This window comes from Podarcis liolepis (genome assembly GCF_965112155.1).
Source record: "Podarcis liolepis genome assembly, chromosome: 14".
NCBI lineage: Eukaryota > Metazoa > Chordata > Lepidosauria > Squamata > Lacertidae > Podarcis > Podarcis liolepis.
This window is the reverse complement of record NC_139569.1, coordinates 10,209,673-10,234,191: the sequence shown is the minus strand read 5'-3', so window position 1 is coordinate 10,234,191 and position 24,519 is coordinate 10,209,673. Positions and strand designations below refer to the sequence as shown.

The window sequence follows — 24,519 nt, the reverse complement described above, 5'->3', positions numbered from 1 at the left end:
GGAAGGGAAAGGCAGAGCCAGTGAGACTTGGCTTGTCCGCCCGGAGGCAGGAGCTGAGCGGCTCAAGGTAGGAACACCAGCCTTGGATTCAGAACGGGTCTTTTCTGCGGTGGCTCCCCGTCTGAGGAATGCTCTCCCCAGGGAGTTCTGCCTGGTGCCTTCACTGTATACCTTTAGGCGCTCCGCGAAAACGTTGCTCTTTAACTAGGCCTCTGGCTGATCGACATCTGATGCCCTTTTAAATGGATTACAGTCATACCTCATGTTACGTTTGCTTCAGGTTGAAGGTTTTCAGGTTGCGTACTGTGGAGACCAGGAAGTACCAGAAAGGGTTACTTCCGGGTTTTTCCACTTACACATGTGCAGACGCGCAAAATGACATCACGCGCATGCGCAGAAGCGATGAATCGTGACCCGCGCATGTGCAGACGCGGGTTGCGTTCCTTTCAGGTTGCGAAGAGGGCTCCAGAACGGATCCCATTCGCAACCAGAGGTACCACTGTATTGGTTGTTTCTGTTATTATATTTATTACGTCTTTTGTGGTTTTTAATCTTGTAATTTTATTTTGTGTACTTTTATTTTGTATAGGGCAGCATACAATTAACGACAACAATGACAACAACAATTTATGGCTGTGTAATCGGAGGGGAAAACCATGGTTTTCCCAGCAGTGATGTATGGAAGTGAGAGCTGGACCATAAAGAAGGCTGGTCGCCGAAGAATTGATGCTTTTGAATTCTGGTGCTGGAGGAGACTCTTGAGAGTCCCATGGACTGCAAGAAGATCAAATCTCTCCATTCTGAAGGAAATCAGCCCTGAGTGGTCACTGGAAGGACAGATCCTGAAGCTGAGGCTCCAATACTTTGGCCACCTCATGAGAAGAGAAGAAAAAAAGACCCTGATGTTGGGAAAGATGGAGGGCACAAGGAGAAGGGGACGACAGAGGACGAGATGGTTGGACAGTGTTCTCGAAGCTACCAGCATGAGTTTGACCAAACTGCAGGAGGCAGTGGAAGACAGGAGTGCCTGGCGTGCTCTGGTCCAGGGGGCCACGAAGTTGGACACGACTAAACGACTAAACAACAACAACAAGAATCGGAGGGGGGTGCCTTTTTAAACCTAGATAATGAGGCGCTGGGCTTTGGGAAGGAGGTGCGAGGCTCTGGCAGGGTCCTAGAGATTCCCTGGCTCTCTAATTATTTATTCATTTCCCCTGCCCACATAAGGTTGCAGTCACACAAGTAAAGCAAGAGAAAGCTGCATGCTTACAGTATTAATATTATGACCATCTCTAGTATTAGCATCATTATCATCACAGTTATCACCATGGCTCATAATGGATTTCAGTAAACGGTTTTGCCAGAAGACACAGACGTTCTGAGACGCTTGGATAAAGCAACCAGTAACAGGAATAACAACGATGCTTATCGTCATCAATAATACTAATGAAGTGTAGCAAACACCTCTCTAGTTCTGCCCATGGGAAAGAAAAGGCGTTTTACCAACAGGAGCCCCAAAGGCAGCCGAGACGCCAGCAGCAGCTCCGGCGGAGACAAAATCCCGTTTCTCAGTGTCCCTCCGGAAATATTCAAAGATCTAAAAGCAAACACAGCCCGGAATGGATTAGAACTTGGGAATGGGTCTCTTAACACACACGAGCGCAAAAAGCCCTGGATGCTCTGCAACCCCTAAGTAACTCAAGCAATGCCCCCCCCCAAATGAATGACCCCACCACAAAGACCAGCAGCAGCTTCCTTTGTGTACTGTGCAGGATGCTAGCTTGCCAAGACGGCCCAGGACTGCGAAGCAACTTTGGTGAGGGAGGAGGGCAACTGCCTCAAACCCCTTCCTGCAAGGGTTCCAACGGCCATTAAGTCAGCTGAGGAAATGTGGAGTGATGGGAATGTACAGTCATATGTGGTGGGACTGTCCGTTAGCTAATGAATTTTGGAAACAGATTGGTATAGAAATATCGGAAATTGTGGGTAGGAAGGTGGAAATATCTAAATTAATGGTTCTTATTAGCCTGAGTAGAACCGAGTTAAAAACAAAAGAGGAATGTAAATGGGTAAAATTGATGGTAACTGCAGCCAGACAGGTTATAGCGAGCAATTGGAAAAATGCAGAAGAGCTTGGGGTGAACCAATGGAGGAAAAAAATTGAATAATATTATAGTTTTAGAATATCTAACTGTGAAGATACACAGAAAGGGTTTAAGGTCAGTGAGAAAGAGGAGGATTGGTTTGAGAAGATATTGAATTATTTGGGTAGGTTTGAACAATTTGGGGCAGTTAAAAAAAACCTTGTGGAACGAGGAGTGTTAATGTATATAGAATTGTACATATGATTGATCTGAATATGTTATTATTGATTATGTACACTCAATGTATCAGCCACCTGGGGGGTTTCACTGTTTGGGTTTTGGTTGTTGGTAAAAATTAAAGGAAAAATATTTTTTTTAGAAAAAAGTCAGCTGTCCAAGGAAATGAGTGTGGCAGCGACAACTGCCTTCCTCTTGGTCCAGACAATGTCACTTGCTCTGCTCACAGATCTGATGGGAGGCCTGTGTTGGCCTGGTTGCTCTCCCAGGCAGTCAACATCTGCACAGGCAGAACAAGGCAACTCTGCCAAAAGTCCTATAATGTTAAAATCGGGTGTCTGAACTTGCTACTCCCCTCTTCCCTCCCCATCCCTTTTTCCTCGCATGCTATGTCTGTTTATGCAGTTTCATGCTAGAGGGCAGAGACTCTTCTGCGACGCAGGTTCTGCAACCTGGGTATGCCCATTTGGTTAACGGGTGGGGTGCAAATGCTTTAAGCTTGAGAAGAGGGAGAGAGGCAGGCCTCATACCTGCTCCCTGCATCTCCAACATCTGTTACCAGGATCGGGGCTATGAGAGACAGCGGCAGCCGCCACTCAGTGAGGAGGTCCTGGCCTGCGGGGGCTGGAAACCCAGCGCAAGCAACCCACTTGTAGGAAACGAACCTTGAAGTCTCTCTTCAGAGAAGTTGACCGCCCTTGAGATATGCCAGCTGCGATGACAGCTCCAGAGTGAATCATTGGCCCTTCCTGAAACCAAGAGAAGCAGAATTGAGAGGGAGGTAGAAGCTGGCTTGCAAGACTGTGCTCCAAGCAGGGCCAGATTTAGGTTTGATGAGGCCTTAAGCTCCTGAAGGTAATGGGGCCCTTTATATGTCCAGCTGTCCTTTGACAACAACAAATTGTCACTGTTGAATATATGCTATATGGTAATTTATGGACCTAATAGGTATCTAAAGCCATTTGCCCATGTTGCCATGAAACCAGTCCATGCAGAATGTAGGCACCCTATATATAGAAAGGAGCAAACCAGTGATATTTTAGTGAGTAAGCTAGCAGGCGGGGGCCATTACTTACATCATAGGAACCTACACAACACAAAACACTGTTGCTGTATGTATGTATTATTTTATTTTATTTATCTTATATTAAACTGATTTTTGAATTTTGAATTTATTGTTATTCATGTTTTATACTGTATTTTATGCTGTTTTGGTTGCATCAATTACCGTATTTTTCGCTCTATAACACGCACCTGACCATAACACGCACATCGTTTTTAGAGGAGGAAAACAAGGGAAAAAATATTCTGAATGAAACAGTGGACGTATCATTTTTGTGATTCATGCTGTGGCCACAGACATGTGATCTGATGGTGAATTTGGGGTGACCCAATGCAAAAATCCTGAGAATCCCTGTGGATCCATGCTTTGTAACCACGTTTTTGCACCATTGCAGCCCCAGGCAACAGTGGGTGCGTGATTTTGGGGGGGGGGGCAGGCTGTAGCCATGGACATGCTATGTGCTCTGATGGTGAATTTGGGGTGACCCAATGCAAAAATCCTGAGAATCCCTGTGGATCCATGCTTTGTAACCACGTTTTTGCACCATTGCAGCCCCAGGCAACAGTGGGTGCGTGATTTTGGGGGGGGGCAGGCTGTAGCCATGGACATGCTATGTGCTCTGATGGTGAATTTGGGGTGACCCAATGCAAAAATCCTGAGAATCCCTGTGGATCCATGCTTTGTAACCACGTTTTTGCACCATTGCAGCCCCAGGCAACAATGGGTGTGTGATTTTTTTTGGGGGGGACAGGCTGTAGCCATGGACATGCTGTGTGCTCTGATGGTGAATTTGGGGTGACCCAATGCAAAGATCCTGAGGATCCATGTGGATCCATGCTTTGTAACCACATTTTAAGTGGGGAGGGAAGGAAAAACACAGAAGGCTAAGAATGCAGGAGAGGGCTATAACGTGAGGAAAGGAAGGCAAAAGTTTTCCCCCACCCACCCACACAAGCCAGCCACTGTTTAAGGATTTCATCCTTTTAAATGGAAGAAAGCATATTTGAATGCTGTGTGTCTCCAAAAACAAAAAGCAGGAAGTCAAATCAGAATTTTAAGCCGAACCTGTAATCTCTCTTCCCTTCACAAACATTGTTCCCTCCGGAGCAGGGACAGGATAGAGCGACGCTCTGCTTTCCTCTCTACTTGCCTGGAGGGGCTTTCCCTGCTCTTTGTTCCGTTTGAGCAAACACAGCAACGAAACAGAGCAGGGTGGGCAGTAAGACCCTGAGGCAGAATGCAGGGAAGCTGCCACTTCCTCTCTCACGGAGCTCCCTTCTCCCTGAAGCGCGGTTTGATTTTTGCCTTATTTTTCGGCTACAGGGACCACACATTCGCTGCATAACACGCACAGACATTTCCCCTTCCTTTTTAGGAGAAAAAATCTGCGTGTTATAGAGCGAAAAATACGGTAAGTGTTTTAAATTTGTTGTTAACCCGGTTTTCTGAACCAGGAAGGGTGGGGTATAAATAAAAATATATTATTAATATTATTATACCAGATGAGCTATTGGCCTGACTTGGCAGGTTCTTATTTTGGCGCAACATCTCCCTAAACAATTATTCTAATCGCAGCAAAACAAGCTGCCTGAGGCACAGTTTTCTTTTCTTTTCTTCCCATTGTCAAAGCCACGAAGCACGTCTCGTTCGCCATGATCCTAAGGCGGCAGTTGGGTACAGGCCAATACAAATGGCAAGGGCAAAGGCTAACGAAGAAGCGCCACTGAGAGCAATGGCTGCCAAGCAGAAACCTTCCCAGAATGCAATGCAAAATAGCCGGGAAGGTGGCATTGTTAAATAGGAAAGACAGGAGTAGCTGCCTTTTGGGGTGAAGTTTCTGCTTCCTCTCCTCAGTTACCTTTCCGACCGCCAGGCCTCCGACCACAGAGAAAATCACACCACAGACTTTAACCACCAGTGTCTACAAAGAAAGGAGATTTTAAAAAATTATTATTATTACTATTATTATTATTATTATTATTATTATTATTATTATTATTATTTATTTTAAAGTTCCCATTCTGGGCTGAACTCTGGGCTCCTATGCTCAGTTCCCTCAGACACAAAGCGCTGAGCTGACGCAAGAGGAGTCCACGTTTAACCTTCAAAGATCTTGCCAGAAAAGAAACAGGCGCCGAACCAAAACACAAGACTCTCGTTCCAAATCAAGTGAGGCGAGAGAACTACTCTGATCTTTGTCACCAAAGACAAGTGAGCTAGTTCGCTGATCCTTATTTCCCTCACGGAGCTACAATTCCCAGAGCTCCCTGGCAAGAGGGACTGACTCTTAAAACCGCTCGGGAACTGTAGTTCCGTGACGGAGAAAAGGGCTCTCCTAGCAACTCTCAGCACTCTGAACAAAACACACTTCCCAGAATCCTTTGGGGGAAGCCATAGTTGTTTAAAGCAGCATGATACTGGCTTCAAATGCATAGTGCAAATAGGGCGCTAGGTGAAAAGCAGCAAATCCCATAACGGAGGCAGACACGTCTAGCAACGTGTTTGGATGTGTGGCAGAGAAATGGGCCATTTTTCATGTCCAGTTTTACACACACACACACACACAAAATGTTCTCACTAAGGAAGCGGAGGGGCAACTTTCCCCCATAAAAGTCTCAGGTGGATCAGGGGAAAGGAGGGACACGCTAAAAATTGCCAGGCACAACCTGTCCTCCCTCTCTCACCTTCAGCCGGACCACGTGGGGGATCTTAACTCCATTGAGGTAGCACTTGATCTGAGGTATTCCACTACCAGCTGCCACAGGCTACAAGAAAAACCACAACAGAGAAAATAAGTTTGCTTGGGTGTATTTCTGTCATTCAAACAGCTCCGAGACTGGGCAGTCACTACATATTACCCTCCACACGCAAATCGTAAGAGGCAGTGTGGCGTCACGGTTTGGATGCCGAACTAGGACCTGGGAGACCGGGGTTCGAATCCTCCCCTCAGCTGCAAAGCTCCCTGGGTGACCTTGGGCCAGTCACCGCCTCTTGCAGTATTAGCTACCTCACAAGGTGGTTGTGAGAGTTAAAATGGGGTGTGTAAAGCGCATATGGCTCCTTGGACGAAAGGCAAGGCAGAAACGGGATCATGAAACTCATTGGGAGCATCACCCTTTGCCAAGGCGCGAATTGCAAAATGGCGGCGCGGGCGAGAGACCCAGGCAGAGGCCTTACCTCAATAAAAGCAACGATAACGGCCCCGACCATCACAATGCTCGCGTTCAGCGTGGCCCAGAGCAGCAGAGAGAAGGACAAGCCGCCTGTCTTGGTGAATTTGTCAATATCTGAGGAAAGCAGGTTAAAAGGGGAAAACAATATCTGGCCATGGATTTGGGGAGAGGGCAGGATGTGTGTAAAATAGGCATGGGTGATATATCGACATATCGCCCAGGACTGGTATGAGGAGAAGACTGCGATGTTGGTTTCACTAAGTGGTATATCGGTGACGAAACCGTTATGCTCCTGAGTCCCTCTGCCAGCGGCACAGCTTCATCCAGGAAATGCTGCTAGCAAGGGGATTTGGAAGCACGGCGGTTTCACCAGCGATATACTGCTGAGTGAAATACGTATCACGGTCTGCTCCTCATACGGAGCCGAGGGAGAAACAAGCTGCACCGGTTCCTCCCTATTTGGGGACTTCCCTGGCTTTTTTCTGGCCCACGTAGGACCAGCCTGGATGAAGATTTGACGTTTTCATCCCCAAAAAAGTTTCTGATTTGTGTTTACTGAAATGAGGCTGCATTTTAATGTTGTATTTTAATCCTGTTTTTAAGTTGTATTTTAATCAATTGTTTTTATACCTGGTGTTAGCCACTCTGAGCCCGGTCTTGGCTGGGGAGGGCGGGGTATAAATAAAATTTATTATTATTAGTATCTTCAAACTGCTCAGCTGATGGGTGCCCAATTGCTGCTCCCTTCTGCAAAGCGTTTAGCGGAGCCCCCAGTCTGGCACTGGCTTGCCCAAGCCGGCAGTGGGGTGGGGGCTCCGTGAAACTGTCCCCCCTCATCTGAGTGACCCCGATCGCTCAGCAGGGGTGGGTGGGAGGCTTCTTCTATGCCCCACCTGCACAAAGCCTGATGCTGCTGTGGTGTCAGATCGCTCAGATTGGGGGCCAGAAGAAGTCTCTCCCCCCCCTCCGCATCTGAGCGATTTGAGGCTGCAGGTGGAGTGGGGGGAACTTCTTCTAGGCTACAACTGAGCAAACCCTGATGTTGCTGAGGTTTCAGGGCTCACTCAGCTGAAGTGGGGGGATCCCTCCAGCCCCCAGCTGAGCAGCAACCAGGGCCAACTACATTGGCCCTAGCCTGCGAGGTGCTGAGGTGAAAGGGCCCCAGGTGAGAGCAGCGGTCGTTCCACCCTGTGTCTAGCCCAGGCTTCCTCAGCCTTGGCCCTCCAGATGTTTTGAGACTACAATTCCCATCATCCCTGACCACTGGGCCTGCTAGCTAGGGATCATGGGAGTTGTAGGCCAAAAAACATCTGGAGGGCCGAGTTTGAGGAAGCCTGGTCTAGCCGGCTGGGGCCAATGCAGCTTGTTTCAACATCACGGTATATTGCCAAACCACGACGTCTGGCTGTCTTTGGTGAAAAATGCTGAAAAATCTAACGTCACCCAGCCCTGGTGTAAAAGAAGGCAGGCCTCAGCTTGATACATTACAGTCGTGTTAGTACTGGAATATGTTTTATACCTTTTCACCTACATCCACCTGGTACACTGCAGATATTCTGAACTCCAACTCCCACCAGCCCCATGCTTGCCATCCAAGCTATTCTCCCGCCATCAGGGATGGCGGAGGGCACCATTCTGTCCAATTCCATTGCCTTTCTGGTTGGCTTTCATTCGCAGCACATGGCGAAGGAGCCCTCCTGTCCTTCGCCCGCAGGCAGCAAAACGCCTCATGCCGGCCCTGCGCCAGGGGCGTAGGAAGGGGGGGCAGACCGCCCTGGGTGCCCTCACTGAGGGGGGTGACATTCGGCACGCTGCCCGCCACTCCCAAGCCTACCCCAAGCCGTTGGGGTAAAGGGGGTGAGCTGCGCCGCTTTGCCGGCAGCATTCCCCCCTTCCCCCTTCGTTCTGACAGCTCGGGGGAGGCTTGGGAGTTGTGGGCGGGCAGTGCCGAATGTCCGCCATGGGGGCCTCACTTCACCCCCTTGAACGGCTCGCTCTGCCCCTGGCTGCACGCGCCACTCTGGGACCCAAGCAGCTATCCTGTGCCTGGGAGGGCACCCTCCGCACCATGCCCCCCTCGGGAGCATGCCCACTGTGGGCAACACGGAAATATAATCTGTGACTCCCCTGCACTCAAAGGATACTGCCCTTCACCACTTTGTATTTCAGGCCAGCAATGTATTCCACCACAATGTCGATGAAGCAAGCAACGAGGCCAGTGAGGATCCCGATCATGGCGCAGATGACCCACCGCCGAATCTCCACCGTCCGGAACGCCTGCATTCAAAGAAGTCGCAATCAGAGGGGTCTGCCTTATTATGCTGCTTCTTATTGACACGGTTCAATTTAAGAGCGGCCTAATATAAATCACCTCTATATTAGGGGCATAATATTCGACTTTCATCTTAGGAAAGGCTATGGGAAACAGATTTGAAATTTTTGGTGCGCTGTGCATTGGAAAGAAAATTATATGAAAATGATAAATACTGTTGGTGTTTGACTCCCAGTAAGCTAGCAAAAATGTGTAAGACAGGTACAAATATCTGCTGGAAATGTAAAGAAAAAGACGGCACCTTTTATCATATGTGGTGGCCACGTGAGGTAATAAAAAGCATTCTGGGAAATGATATATTACGAACTGAAAAAAATGCTTAAAATAACTTTTATAAAAGTTATTATGTAGCTGGATGATGGCTTCCATTACTGACATTTTCTGTGGATTTTTGCATGGTTTTTATTGCAACGCATTGCTCTTTCTTCCCGATTTTACGTGATGCTTTAAAATGTTTTGTAAGTCACTTAGAGGCTCTCTATGTAGCAAGCGACTAATAAGCTGACTAAATAATACTGGACTGTGTCAAACATGAGTCATATGGAGTAGAAATCAAGGGATATTACATTATTTTCAGTGTGTCTACTCTGAGTAGAATGCAGTTGGATATCGCACGGCAACAACAACAGATTAGGTTCCGCTGTATTTTTAAAATGAGGACTTTTGGATGTGGGGAGCGAGGCGTACACATAACCAGATCTGAGATGTTGCAGGAGGAACCCCACAGCAATCCTTCGGCCCTGGAGATGGACTGACCGTATGCTTGATCCTCTTCTCTTCATCCAAGAACAGCTGGTTCTCACAGTTGTCATAGTCCAAGCTCTTAACCAGCAAAAAAAGAGAGAGAAGGGAAGTGAGAAAATAGGAACAGGAAGCCAGGGGAATGCAGCCTGCTCGGGAAAGGCTCACTTTGCCTCAAAACTTACTAAAAGCAGCACTTTCCAAGATTGCACCATCCCACCAATGCCCTCATGTAGCCTTGTATTCAAGTAGTAGTCGCCTGATCGCCATAGGAGAACAGGAATTCCATGGAGGGCGAATCAGTGGAGGAAGGACAGAATGTTCTTTACCTCCCTTGCGCCCTGCACTGAGAAGAATTGAAGCCTCTTCCGCCTTGCCCAGCACAGAAAAACAACCAAATGCTGCAGCTTTTTATTAGTTTAACCAGTTGAATTATTAGTTAACAAGATTCATATAGATTCAGAGGGTCACAAGCTCCACACCTCTGTGCAAAATAAGCAAACAAGGACGAGCAGACCTCTCCATAACCTTTGTGGGTTTATTGTTTACAAAATCTGCTGGATAGCTCTCCCGGGTGGTGGGTAGATCTCCCAGGTTATAACCAACGTTCCCACCATCGCACGCCAGTTCCTTTCCAGTTGGAATCTTAAGCTGGGTGCCCACCTCGTACTTGAGAGAGAGGACTTTCTCGCTGTGCGGGATCTCGTTAGGGTGTGCCCGAGGCTGATCCATTTCCTGCAAGACACAATTGTCATGATTCTTAACACCCCCTATCAAAAACTGGGCTCGTTTTATTCTTTTATTTCACAAAATCAACACACCACCTAGAAAACCTCAAAGCGGCTTGCAAAAATAATAAGAGCAGTGAGATCATTCATAAAAGCAATTAAAACATTCGAAAAATGGAAACCGGCAACAGACCTCAAAACGCCTCGGCGTTCTAAATACCTGGCTAGGCCTTAGGTTTCAGGGCTGAGGTGCAGCCTTCTCAAACTTGGTGAGCTCCAGATGTTCTGGAGCCTGCAGCAGATGGGAACCGTAGTCCAGAACATCTGAAGGGCACCAGGGTGGGGTGGGGGTTGTCTTATCAGCCCCCAACTTGGAAGCACTACCTCAGGGCCGGGGGCAAAATTTGGCCCTCCAGGCCTCTCCATGTGAACCTTGGGAGGGGTTGGTGTGAGAGAAGAGAAACTATCCTAGTGCATAAATAGGAAAAACTGCATGCGTTGCCATGCCAATTTTTGCTTCTGGCCCCGCCCACCAGCGACATGCGGTCCTCAGGAGGTTGTCCAGGAAGGAAGGTGGCCCTCAGGCTCAACAAAAAGTTTCTCCCTTCTCTAGAGCGGGGGTCAGCAAACTTCTTCAGCAGGGGGCTGGTCCACTGTCCCTCAGACCTTGTGGGGGACCGGACTATATTTTGAAAATAAAAATAAAAATGAATGAATTCCTATGCCCCACAAATAACCCAAAGATGCATTTTAAATAAAAGGACACATTCTACTCATGTAAAAACACAAGGCAAGCCTCACAAATAACCCAGAGATGCATTTTAAATAAAAGCACACATTCTACTCATGTAAAAACATGCTGATTCCTGGACCGTCCGCAGGCTGGATTTAGAAGGCGATTGGGCCGGATCCAGCCCCTGGGCTCCCCCTCTGCAATTCTCACTTACTGGTTCATGTTCGTCGTCAAGATCCACATAGCTCATGCGCCCGAGTCGCAAGGAAGAAGAGGACGGGGTGAGCTGAGGGGGCAAACAAACAGGCATGTCAGTGAGCCAGTCAGAGGAATCAGCTACCAGGCCTCAGGTAAAGCCTCGTCCCTAGATGAAAAGGCAAGGTATTTTCATGGTCCTGTCCTTCCACAGTTGGTTACCAAATCCTTGCCATTTGGATTGCTGTGTCTGTAAATGGCTGGGTTAGCTGCATATGTGGATAGGAATGCAACATGAATACAGTGGTACCTCGGGTTACAGACGCTTCAGGTTACAGACTCCGCTAACCCAGAAATAGTACCTTGGTTTAAGAACTTTGCTTCAGGATGAGAACAGAAATTGTGCGGCTGCAGCGCAGCGGCAGAGGGAGGCCCCATTAGCTAAAGTTGTACCTCAGATTAAGAACAGTTTCAGGTTAAGAACGGACCTCCAGAATGAATGAAGTTCTTAACCCGAGGTACCACTGTATACTTAAAATAAATGTTACTATGATTAAATTTATTTCTCACGCACCGTTCCCCCAAGGGGAAGGTCACAAAAGTTTTAAAAATCAATATTAAAAAGAATCTAAACGAACTGCAAGGACAAGAAAATTGTTGATAGGTTTATTATCTTTTTCGTAAACCACTCTGAGGTTTTTATTTACAGTTAAGCAGTGTATAAATTGCATTAAATAAATATGAAGAGGGTTGGTCCTGTGAATATATGTTTGTGTGTGTACATACATACATACATACATACATGTGTGGGTGTGTTCAGTTAAACATCTGGCTAGTTCAGATGACAACCTTGAGCTGGGGTAAGAACACTGAGAACTTAAAGAATAAAAGTCACTTTATCCAGGGGCAGTGCACATATATATTGGCCTATTCCAGCCTATTTTTCTTAATGGTGACTGCTTCTGCTCAGAAAAAGCATTTTGGTTCCAGAAATGTATTCTGATTGTACAGATAAAATTCTACAGGATGAATTGCTTGGCAGGGGGTTGGACTCGATGGCCCTTGTGGTCTCTTCCAACTCTATGATTCTATGATTCTATGCTGCTAGTGTGTGAAAACAGTCCAGATCCAACGATCCCAAGGCATGCACCTCTAGATTACAGAGATGTCAGGTGCCATACTGGCGCCCAGGCATCTTCACTTGGTTGCAAATGGCTGATAAAAAGGTAAAGGGACCCCTGACAGTTAAGTCCAGTCACAAGCGACTCTGGGGTTGCGGCGCTCATCTCGCTTTACTGGCTGGGGGAGCCGGCATTTGTCTGCAGACAGCTTCCACGTCATGTGGCCAGCATGACTAAGCCACTTCTGGCGAACCAGAGCAGCGCACGGAAACGCCGTTTACCTTCCCGCCGGAGTGGTACCTATTTATCTACTAGCACTTTGACATGCTTTCAAACTGCTAGGTTGGCAGGAGCAGGGACCAATCAAAGGGAGCTTACCCCGTCGCAGGGATTCGAACCGCCAACCTTCTGATTGGCAAGCCCTAGGCCCTGTTGTTTAGACCACAGCGCCACCCGTGTCCAAGTGGCCAATAGCTAGGTGCAAAATGTGCCTAGTGCCTGGCTTATTTAGAACACTGATCTTCATCCCCTCCCTCAGTCTGTGGCTTCTATCCAATGTTAGACCCCTTGAAATTAACAGACACGACTCATTTATTCTATCCATTCCAATGGGTCTACTCAGAGTAGGACTGCACCGCTTTGTGCTGTTGCCGTTTTATATATTAACTGCGCGTCAACCTGGATGTTATGAAACTCAAGGGAGGGGCATTGAAATAATTTTAGAAGGAAAAAGAACAGAAGGAAAAAACAAAACATGTAACGCTGAAGGAATTTAAGACATCATAATTCAGATAATCCTTCTCCTTATGCAACGAAAACAAAGCCCACGGAAGTCTTTTTGTCAACCGCTTTGAGGTTTTATTACAATCAAGCAGTATATAATTTTTAAGAAATAAAATGAAAAAGCAACGATCTATGTCAACTGGAAAGGAGTCAACACCAGCAAGCCACAGCTTGCTAGTCTGAAAGGCAAGAACTTGAATGAGAGGCGCTGAATTTCCAGTTCTTGGTCATGGGTCACTCAGTTCACTGCAAGCTTAAAAAGGGGTTAAAGAAATTTTAAAATGCTGGCTGGTAACTGCTCTGCACAGCATCAGAGCACTTGGGAAACAAAGAATTCAAGGGAGCACAAACCATCACAATTCCCAGCATCTGCTTATATAGACACACAGAGAGACAGCATTTCACCTTTCCAAGTCAAACGCGGCATCCTAAAATGGATGGACTTGGCTCCCAGTTCCCCAGAGAACTTCCTGAGCAGCCAGGAAGAAACTCAAACAATAGCAAAGCTTTGGGGCAGAGGGGCACATCTGGAACAAGACAATCTCCTGGTCTTGGAGGTGTACGATTGGGGTGGGGGGCAGGGGCCCCAAAGCTCAATTTGGGATGCAGAGATGTGCAACCATAAGCCCCATATTTAGGCCATGCGACAGTCTGTTGCGGGAGCGATTCCTCCTCAATTCTTAATTTATTAAGTGGGCTGGCAAACTGCCAAGCAAGCAAAATGATGTGCAAACTGTTCACAATCAAGGAGTTCGAAGGCAGTGTTCTTCATCCAGGCCTTTTATGATAGATTCCCTGATGCTGGAGCTTTTAGTTCTGATCATTCAAGATCTCAGAGTTAGAAGTAAGCACTCTGTCAAGCTCACTTAGGGGGGAAAGGGAATTCCTGAGCAGCAGGAATAATACTAACATATGTACCTGCTGCTTTTTTCCTGCCATAGTCTTCCAAAAGCAGTTTACAACAATTTTGTTGTTGTAAATATTTCAGAAAAAAACAGATCTGCAGAGATAAAAACGGTCTCAGAAGGCCAAAAAAACAACACATTTATTGTGGGAAATTTCCTCTTTCAAGGTAAGGCACGTGAAGCCTGACTGCCAACATGTGACATTCCAAAATATAATGCAACACTTTGACTTGGTTAAGAAGGGAATGTATTTTAGCTAGGGGGGTAAATCACAGCGTTTCATATATTTAACCACACCGCTGCCAGCTTGACCTCATGAGACTCCAAAAGGACTGAGACAACTGCTTTGCACTCATAGCAAGACTGGGAACGATCAAATCAATTGTTGAGTGTAAAGTCTCCGTGTTTATAATGTCAACACTCAGGGGAAGCTGGGAGCTGCTCCTTCAAAACTCTGAATGGGTTGAAACAAGAGGGTGGTTATTACAACTTGCAGAGACACAACTCACTAGCTGGGGGCCTGAAATGGGGAAATGCCCGACTTTTGCAAAACTGTCCATCAGCTAATTGCTAGGGCTTTGGGCGCTTTGAGACCAGAACTATTCAGTCCCCAACACCCAGCTGATGATTGGTGCTGAGAAAAGGTCACTATCTATCAGTGTTAGAAACTGAGATATGAAAGCTAGGAGCTAAATGGCACCTTAAACCTAGGTTACGGGCGCAACAACAGAATGTCTAGGCACACTATTTTAATAACAAGAATACTGTACAAAGCTGAAAATGAATGAACTGCAGTTAAAATATTATGTTCATTTTTCGCATGGTCTAGTCCTTCCTTCCCCTGCTCACTCCCCTAATATTCTTAAGAGGGTCTCTTCTCCGGTTTTCAGAGAGTAGCTAGAAGTGGAGAGGCAGAAAAAGGTCCTCCTTTCCTTCCAGTCTGCAGTTTTAATCTGAAATCTTAGGAGCAGTATTGTGTACAGAGCTCCCTGGGTCAACCTAATGTAGCTCACAGGATAGGTGTAGTCAGGGGGGACAGGGGAGGGCTCCCCCCCCCCAAATCAAGTAAATAAATAAAAATACTCAAATAGAAACTGCAGAAAGATTTTGACAGATTTTTCTGAACAATCGGAGTCAAAAGAAAATAATTTGAAACCACTGCTGTCGAGACATTTCATTCTGAATTTGCTAGACAGAGCCAGGAATAGGGTGATTTGGGTGTCCTGCCCCAACCCCAAACTTAAATCCTGGCTACCCCCCTGGCTCACAGGATTGTATAAATGAGGAGGTGGGGAAAGTAAAGTATGCTGTCTTGAGCTGCTTGTTAAATGCAATAAACAAACGAACACAAGAAGCAGGCATAATTATGGCCAGACCAATGGCCCGTCCAGTTTCAGACAAGTGATGGTCACTGCCATAACTTTAACGTAACAGTCTAGTCTTCATGCTTTGGAATAATGGTCTAAATTAAGTAAGCACATAGGTCATTGTTTTATACTGAATCTGAGCATGGGTCTACCTATCTGCACCAGCTGGAACTCTGGGTTTCTCAACAGGCAAAACCCAGCCCTACCTGGATGCCAGATGTTGAACATGAGACCTTATGCATGCAAAGCTGATGCTCTAACCACTGAGCTTAGAGCCCTTTCCCTATAGACCAGCAAGCAGTACACTTATAACTCACCTCTGAAACCACCTGGGGAATCTGTAACTGGGGAAAAGGATGCTCGTCTAGGTCAGGCTAGAGCCAAGCTGGGCCAGGACGGAAGAAAGCGCAAATCCAGGAACCAGACTCACCAGCCTCAGATGCACCCGAATGTGGAGGCTGCAGACCCAGCTCAAATTCATTACCAAACCCCACACATGCGGCTGCCTCTTATCAGGGAGCCCTGCACACAAGACCTGCAAAGTGGCCACCCGTTTCCCCTGACGCGTGAGGGGGAAGCACTTTGCACATGCTCAGAGCACGCTTTATACTTGCTTTTACTTATTTGCGTATTCAAAATGTTTATATGCTGCCCCCTCACCCGAGATGACAAGGCACCCGAGATGTCATGCGTGTCACAGCTGTGCCATGGAACTGAGAATGCACCCTGGGTCTATGCAAAGCTGACAACGAAGCCACGAAAGAGCAGGTGACACGGGCAGCCCCTTTGCTCGTGTCGTAGGATTTTTACGGTTGGAAGGGACCCCAAGGGTCATCTAGTCCAACCCCCTGCAATGCAGGAATAATGCAGACAGACTCGTCCCCACCCCATCCCCAGCAGTGTTCAGGTCCAGCTAGATCAGGCCAGAGGCCCCTTTCAACCAAGCATCCTGCCTCTAGTAGGGGCAGCGGCCAGTCACACACACACACAAGCAGGCAGACACAGGCAGGCAGCACACACACACACACACACACCCCTGGCCAGTCCAGAGGCACCCACAGAGGAGGACGACCGCCTTAAGAAGGTGCTCCTGGACTCAACAGCTACTGAAACAACTCCCCGGCCTGGAGGCGAGCCTTTCAAATTTTCATTCCGGAAAGGCACTCTGGACATGCTCAGGAACACCGCCCCTCCCACCCCCACCAATCGAGCCCTTGGGGAGGTCGACTCCGGTCTTCGTTTCACATCTGTCAGGCGGATGAGCAGAGTTTTACAACAATAAAGTCCCGGGGCAGCAGTAAAGTAGACTTCGCCTGCTGCTGGAGGCTCCCCGGCTCGGCGCTCACCTGGCGGGGCGGGGCGGCGGCCCCTCCTCCCGTGCCGTTGAGCAGCGGCGTGGCCTCTCCTTGGCCCTCCGCCTCGCCCTCCCGGCCGGACCACGACACCATCTTGGCCACGTTCGCCATCGCCCGTCCGGCCAGCGGAGACAGGAGGCCGGGGATGCCCCGCGAAGAAACCACGAGCCAGCGGTCATGTGACCCGTCCCCGCAGCCGGCGGAGGGGCACGTGACCCGCCTCCAAAGCCCCGCCCCAACTCCCCTTCCCGCGGCATCATGGGAGTTGTAGTCCTCAGGATTCCCCCAACACATGCACTTTTTGTGTGCTTTCATTCCTGGGCAGTATTAGTATAGGCTTTATTTTCACTTTTAGCGCTTATCATTTGAACAACGTTTAAAATTTTTAATCTGACCAGTCTTTGATCATGTTTATTTTTTTGCTTTTATCCTGAGCATGTGCAGAGCGCGGGAATCGTTGCAGCAGTTCCTGAGCCCCTGCGTCTTTTCTCTCTGTTTTCGGTACGAAAATAAATAAAAGCACCCTGTGAGAGACATTGACTCCCAACAAAAAATTATGGCAGTTTATTTAATTTTTTTAATGCTGTGAACCGCCCTCGGGTCTTCGGAGGAAAGGAGGCATACAAAGTTAATAAATAAATAGCGGACTCTCCAAGTGTCCCTATTTTCCAGGGACATCCCAGATTTATAGAAGTCTTCCCGGTTTCTGATTTGATCCCAGAATGTCCCGCTTTTCCTTAGGATGTCCCTATTTTCATTGGAGAAATGTTGGAGGGTATGGAGTTATCCAACCCCCCAAGCTGTCTGAAGGCAATCTTGTATAGGGCAGGTTTTTTATGTTTTTATATACGTTGGAAGCTGCCCAGAGTAGCTGGGGCAACCTAGGAAGAGATGTGGTATATAAATAGTAAAATTATCATTATTGAATGGGACATCCCTATTTTCACTGGAGAACTGTTGGAGGATATGAAATAGACAATTTCAATGTGGAAAACCAGCCAGGTGACAACTTTGCACGATTTATTCCTGAATTATGTCTGATCCCATGATAGATGTGATTAGTTGTGGCTGATACACTGACAACCTTCGCCAAACGGATGCCCCCAGACATCTGGAGGGCACTAGGTTGCCAAAATCTGTCTCATAGGAGCACCCAAAATAATCTCGGCTTGGAGCATCTGAAACTTTGATATACTTTGGAGGGTTTTGTGAGATTCTGGGTGTCTCCCGCTCCAGCCAGCCAGGGGTAAGCCCCAGAGCATTTTATTTTACAAATCATAAATGAATTAGGAAGCGCTGAAAAGACACTCCTAGGTTTTAAAGCACATTTGAAGCACATTCCCAACTCCCTCAATGAATTCTGGGCACTGTAGTTTACCCCTCAGTGAAAACTCCTGTCAGCCCTCCACAAACTACAGTGCCCAGAATTCTTTGAGGTAAACAATGTGCTTTGAATGTGCTTTAAATGTATGCACCCACAATCTGAGAGTCTTCACTGTAGCTCGCAAGATCTGACAGCCATTCTCCTGTCCTGCTGCTGCGGAAGGATGGATCAATCTATGGGTTTCAATCCATTTCTTATTCCCCCCATCTCAAATTTAGTTCTCCACATTTGCAATTACTATTTTTCAAAGTCCTCGTGCGTAGATTTCTCCCAACACATTTTTGTATGCACTTTTCACTAATCGCATATCTCTGCAAAGCCGTTTGCCATAATACAGCACACTTTTGCATGTTATTTTCGCTAATTTAGGCATGCTTTAGGTCCAGGCATGCTTTATGTGTTTTCTGTACTCTACTTTGTGTTTGAGTTCCCGTACTGCTTTGGAAAGTATGAATTATGTAGATTTGAATGTGAACTGAATCAATTCCCCCCACCAACCACCTTGTTCCTGTTCAGAAGCGAGAGGCCTCCCTGCTCCCCAGCAACTCCTTTGAACCGGCCCATCTGTCTGGGAAAAACCTGGTGAGGGTGGAAAGTCCAGTGACTGGACATGAACCAGCAGGATGAATGATCTTGAGTCACCAAAACAGCAACCTGACCTTCTTGTCTCTCGCTTCCATTTTTCTCCTTCCAATCACTTGCTTTCTACAGACCTGGCACCGTTCTCAAAGGCGAGGGAAAGAGCACGAGAAGCGGCTTTGAAAACAAGGCTAAGGAAGGAACCTTTGCCTCTCTTGATCTAGTCGTACTCCAGCTCCCATCAGCCTTAGCCAACACGGCCATTGGTTGGGGTTGATGGGAGTTGTAGTCCAGCAACATCTGGAGAGTAGCAGGTTCCCCACTCCTGGCCCAAGTGGATGGATCTGTCTTGGCAGCTGTTAATTCATATTTACTTAGAAAATGGATGGGAAACCTATTGTCTCACCGTGGAGGCAAAGCACAGCTTTCATGGCTAGTAGCCGTCAATAGCCTTATTTTCCATGAATTTACCTAATTCCTTTTGAAAGCCATCTAGGCTGGTGGCCCTCGTTGCCTCCTGCAGGAGTGAGAGCCATAAAAACAGAATTGTAGAGTTGGAAGGGACCCCATGGGATCATCTAGACCAACCCCCTGCAATGTAGGAATCTTTCTCCCCAGTGTGGGGCTCAAACCCACGACCCTGAGATTAAGAGTCCTTCCTTTTATCTGTCCCAAATCTTGCAACGTTTGGGTCATTGGACACCCCTTGAGTATTAGGAGAGATGGCCTTTGGTTTGGACTCAGTCTGACCCTTATGTTTCCCTCCCCTTAAGGTCTTGATTTATTGGCTACTTTTAAAATGAGGCTGCATTTTAAATTGCATTTTAACCTGTATTTTAAATTGGTTCCCCCCTTTTCTCTCCCCCCCCTATTATGTTTTTACTGTGATTTTATTGGTGCTAGCTGCCCTGAGCCCACCTCTGGCTGGGGAGGGCGGGGTATAAATAAAAATCTATTATTATTATTATTATTATTGTTATGTAGTGTAGTTTCACCCTGGGCCAACAGGGGGATACTGTATATAGTTTTCACTCAGGTCTGTAGATAGTTTTCACTCAGGTCCGCGGCAGTTATTTTAGGCGGGAACTCTGGGCTGTGGTGGTTACAATGTTGACAGCCGGCTGCCTATAAATACAGGCCGGCTGAGCTGTTCGTAGTCAGTTCTATTCCAGCTTACCACAATAAAGAGCTACTTGAAGAAATCGCTGTGCCGGCTGCTATGTCAACCCACGACTTAACACTGGCGACGAAGGTGGGATTGATGGACATCAGAGCACAGCCAGATGCGGCCAGCCTCTGAACTGAGCTGAATCACTGAGCTGAATCACAGAGCGAAATCACTGAGCGAAATCACTGGGCAGAACCAATTCAGAGCTGACTGTTCTGGCTAGAGCACTGTGTTCCATCCATCGCCCTTCACGCCAGCATCGGAATCATGGCTTCACTTGTGCCTCTACCGCCGTTTGCGCCAGCCTCTGAATCATGGGACTCCTACCTCGCTCGGTTCGACTGCTACCTCCAAGCCAACGAGCTGACAGCAGTATCAAAGGATCGGAAGCGGGGCCTATTCCTCAGCCTCTGTGGGCCTGAGGTGTTTGAGACGGCCCGAGCGTTGGTTGCGCCTGAAGCAGTCCAGGCAACACCATGGGACACGATCCAAGAGAAGCTCCGCAACCACTACGCACCAAAGCCGTCCAAGATTGCTGCCCGCCATGCGTTCTACCACCGGAACCAGGCAGAGGGGGAGTCAATCAACAACTACACCGCCCTGCGACAGGCTGCAATGCACTGTGAGTTCCGAGACTTAGACGATGCCCTGATGGATCGAATCGTCTGCGGGGTCCGGGACATCCATCTGCAACGGCGCCTCCTAGCCAAGCCAGACCTCACGCTACAGAAAGCCATTGAGGAGGCTGTGGCCTCAGAAGCTGCTGAACGCTCCGCCCAGGAGATCCGCAAGTCCAGCAGCCTGCGTCTTGCTAGGGAGCCAGTTCCGGTGCATCATGAAGAGGCCAGCAGTGAGGAGGCATCCTCCAGTGAAGACGATGACGTGCACCAGACAAAGCGGGAGCGCAGGAAGTTCCAACAGAAGTCCAAGGGCCAACCGGAATGTGCTGGCTGCGGAGGCAACCATTCCCGTGCCAAGTGTCGATTCAGAGACGCCATCTGTAGGAAGTGTTCCAGAAGGGGCCACATCGCTAAGGTCTGCCGATCGGCTCCGTCTGACACCCCCCCTTCATCGACTCGCAAGTCCAAGTCTTCACTCCAGTCTGCCAAGGAAAGTTGTTTCGCTCTCACCAACTGCCGCTGCCCGTCTGGAACCACGATTGGCCAAACCGACTCGACTACGCGATGCAAGCTGAACGTCACGGTGCTCATTGAAGGAGCTCCATGTGACATGGAGATCGACACCGGGTCTGCCCTGTCCATCGTGTCATGGAGCACCATCAAAAGACTGGTACCCAGAGTGTCCAAAAGGCAACTCGACTCTCACCGCGTACACCTGAGAGACTACCAGGGAAACGACATTCCCGTGGTAGGCGTTGGCCGGTTCCGGATCGCCTTCAAGGATTTTTCGGGCCTGCTCCGGTTGGTGGTGGTCGAAGGTCAGCGGCCAAGCCTTCTAGGGCTAGACTGGTTTGATGCCCTCGGCCTGGAAGTCACCGGCATCAACTGCATCTCTAACGCAGAGACTGAGGGTCTGGTCAAAGACTTTGCCGAGGTTTTTGACGGCACCTTGGGCCAATATACAGGTACGCCCATCTCCTTTAGCCTTGATCCACAAGTCGCCCCCATCAAGCTAAAGCCACGCCGGGTTCCCTTTGCTCTCAAGGCTAAGGTGGACGAACAACTGGACAAACTGATCGCCCAAGGAGTTTTGGAGCCGGTTGACCACGCAAAGTGGGAAACCCCCATCGTCACGCCTGTCAAGCCAGATGGGTCGGTGAGAATCTGCGCTGACTACAAGTGCACGATCAACAAGGCACTTCAGCAGCATGCTTATCCGGTTCCTGTTGTCCAACACCTGCTGCATTCCCTGGGTGAGTGTAAGGTCTTCGCTAAGCTGGACCTTGCCCAAGCCTATCAACAACTGCCAGTCGATGATGCCACTGCTGAAGCCCAGACGATCGTCACCCACCGGGGGGCATTCCGTTGCCGCCGGTTGCAGTTCGGGGTGAGTGTGGCTCCTGGCATCTTCCAAAGCCTTATGGAGCGTCTCCTGCAAGGGCTTCCGGGCGTGGTACCATATTTTGATGACGTCTTGGTGTCTGCAGACTCACACCAGCAGCTGTTCGAGCGCCTCCGTGCCGTGCTGACCAGGTTCCAGGAGGCCGGGCTCAAGGTAAAGAGGGAGAAGTGTCAGATCGCCGTTCCACAGGTAGAGTTCCTGGGCTATCTTATCGATGCCTCCGGTCTTCATCCAACCACATCCAAGATCCGCGCTATCCAGCAGGCCCCCACCCCAAAGAACAAAACGGAGTTGCAGGCATTCCTGGGGCTGCTGAACTTTTATAACATGTTCCTGCCCCACAAAGCCACAGTGGCTGAGCCTCTTCACCGACTCCTTAGCACTAAGACGCCTTGGGCCTGGGGTCATCGGGAGACGGCGGCCTTCAACGCGGTCAAGGCTCTCCTTTCTTCAGACAGTGTGCTGGTACAGTACAGTGAATCCAGGCCGCTGGTCCTTGCCTGCGACGCCTCACCTTTTGGCATCGGTGCTGTCCTTAGTCACCGTTTTCCAGATGGAAGAGAAGCACCGCTCGCCTACTTTTCCAGGACACTATCTCCGACGGAACGGAATTACAGCCAGCTCGACAAGGAGGCATTGGCACTTGTGGCTGGAGTGAAGAGGTTCCATGAATACCTCTATGGCAGGACTTTTGACCTCATCACTGACCACAAGCCACTCCTGGGCCTCCTCGCCGGTGATCGTCCAACTCCACCGGTCCTCTCACCACGCATGCTACGATGGACTGTTTTCCTGGCTGCCTACCACTACCGGCTCATCCATCGCCCGGGGAAATCGATGGGCCATGCCAACGCCCTCAGCCGTTGCCCTCTTCCAGCATTTGTGGAAGACCCGGCTCCAGCTTCATCACTCCTTCTGATTGAGGATCTTCCGGCAGCGCCTGTATCGGCTGCCACTGTGGCCTCCGCATCTGCCCAGGATCGCACCATCAGCCGGGTGCTCAACTGGGTGTGGAGGGGGTGGCCACAAGGGCCTTTTGCATCGGAGTTCCAGCCCTTCGCAACCAGACAACATGAACTCTCAGCTCATCGCGGCTGCCTGCTGTGGGGAGACCGCGATGAGCTGAGAGTTCATGTTGTCTGGTTGCGAAGGGCTGGAACTCCGATGCAAAAGGCCCTTGTGGCCACCCCCTCCACACCCAGTTGAGCACCCGGCTGATGGTGCGATCCTGGGCAGATGCGGAGGCCACAGTGGCAGCCGATACAGCTCATCGCGGCTGCCTGCTGTGGGGAGACCGCGTCGTGATTCCCCAGGGACTCCGTCAGCGCGTCCTGGAGGCTCTGCACGTTGGCCACCCGGGAATTGTCAAAATGAAGGCGTTGGCTCGGTGTTACGTCTGGTGGCCTAATATGGACGATGCCATCACTGCCTGGGTGTCCGCCTGTCAAGCGTGCCAGGAGTCAAGGCCTGCACCACCGGCAGCTAAGGGACACACCTGGGAGACGCCAAAGACACCCTGGTCGAGGGTGCACATCGATCTGGCTGGCCCCTTTCACGGCCGGACCTTTATGGTAGTGGTGGACGCCTATTCCAAATGGCTGGAGGTCGCCCTGATGCCCTCCACCACTACCGAAGCTGTCATCCGGGTGCTGCGAGGCCTGTTTGCAACGCATGGGTGTCCTGATGTCCTTGTCTCTGACAACGGACCGCAGTTCACGTCAGGCACGTTTGAGCGGTATCTTTTGGGACTGGGCATCCGCCATGCCCTAACGGCACCCTTTCATCCATCCAGCAACGGGCAAGCGGAAAGAATGGTGCGCTCGACAAAAGAGGCACTGGCGCGCCTGGACCGGGGAGACTGGCATGAGCGGGTCGCCGAATACTTGTTCGTGCAACACATCACCCCTCATGCGGCCACAGGGAGGAGTCCTGCTGAACTGCTTATGGGCCGCCGCCTCAGGTCACCGCTCGACCGGCTACACCCAGACTTTGCCGTGGCTGAACCCCCAGGCTGTGCCAACGCACCACGGTCATTTGTCCCAGGAAACCAGGTCTTTGCCCGGAACTATGTGGGGGACATCCCTTGGGTGCCAGCCACAGTAGTGGGAGTCACTGGACCTCGCTCGTACCAGGTGGCACTCGAAGACGGACGCTTGTGGCGACGGCACATAGACCAGCTTAGGCGCAGGGTTGGGGACTTGGACACTACCGAGGTGCCCCCAACTGCGCTTGCGGCTCCAGAAGAGACACGTACAGATGGCGAGGCCCCACCTACACCTCCCTCGCAAACTGCCAGCGTGGAGCCGAACCAAGCCGTTTCAGAACAGACTCAGACCACTCCACTTGCGGAGGCTCCACCCACAGCAGCGGATCCAGGGGAGTTGGTTCCAACGCCACCTAGGGTCGCACCACAGCCTCAGCGAGAACTGTGTGGCCCTCCGGACTTGGCTACCAGTCCCCGGCGGTCTGGCAGAGTTTCCAAGCGCCCAACGTATTTAAAGGACTATGTTGTTGGACAGGTATCACTGTTGGTCTAAGTATGGGAAATG

The 24,519-nt window shown here is 49.3% G+C and overlaps 1 protein-coding gene across 1 annotated transcript in view; it reads right to left on the bottom strand.

Moving 5' to 3' along the window:
- Positions 1 to 17,043, bottom strand: part of CLCN7 (chloride voltage-gated channel 7) — a 38,047-nt gene extending 21,004 nt beyond the window's left edge. The window contains exons 1-10 of the mRNA XM_083474295.1: positions 16,809 to 17,043; positions 11,306 to 11,377; positions 10,294 to 10,365; positions 9,646 to 9,711; positions 8,702 to 8,834; positions 6,562 to 6,671; positions 6,069 to 6,149; positions 5,243 to 5,305; positions 2,987 to 3,070; positions 1,504 to 1,597 (exon numbers count right to left, since the gene is read on the bottom strand). Coding sequence (XP_083330421.1) covers positions 1,504 to 1,597; positions 2,987 to 3,070; positions 5,243 to 5,305; positions 6,069 to 6,149; positions 6,562 to 6,671; positions 8,702 to 8,834; positions 9,646 to 9,711; positions 10,294 to 10,365; positions 11,306 to 11,377; positions 16,809 to 16,928 — 895 coding nt within the window. The 5' untranslated portion in view covers positions 16,929 to 17,043. The remainder of the gene's footprint in view (positions 1 to 1,503; positions 1,598 to 2,986; positions 3,071 to 5,242; positions 5,306 to 6,068; positions 6,150 to 6,561; positions 6,672 to 8,701; positions 8,835 to 9,645; positions 9,712 to 10,293; positions 10,366 to 11,305; positions 11,378 to 16,808) is intronic.
- Positions 17,044 to 24,519: the final 7,476 nt, after the last annotated feature.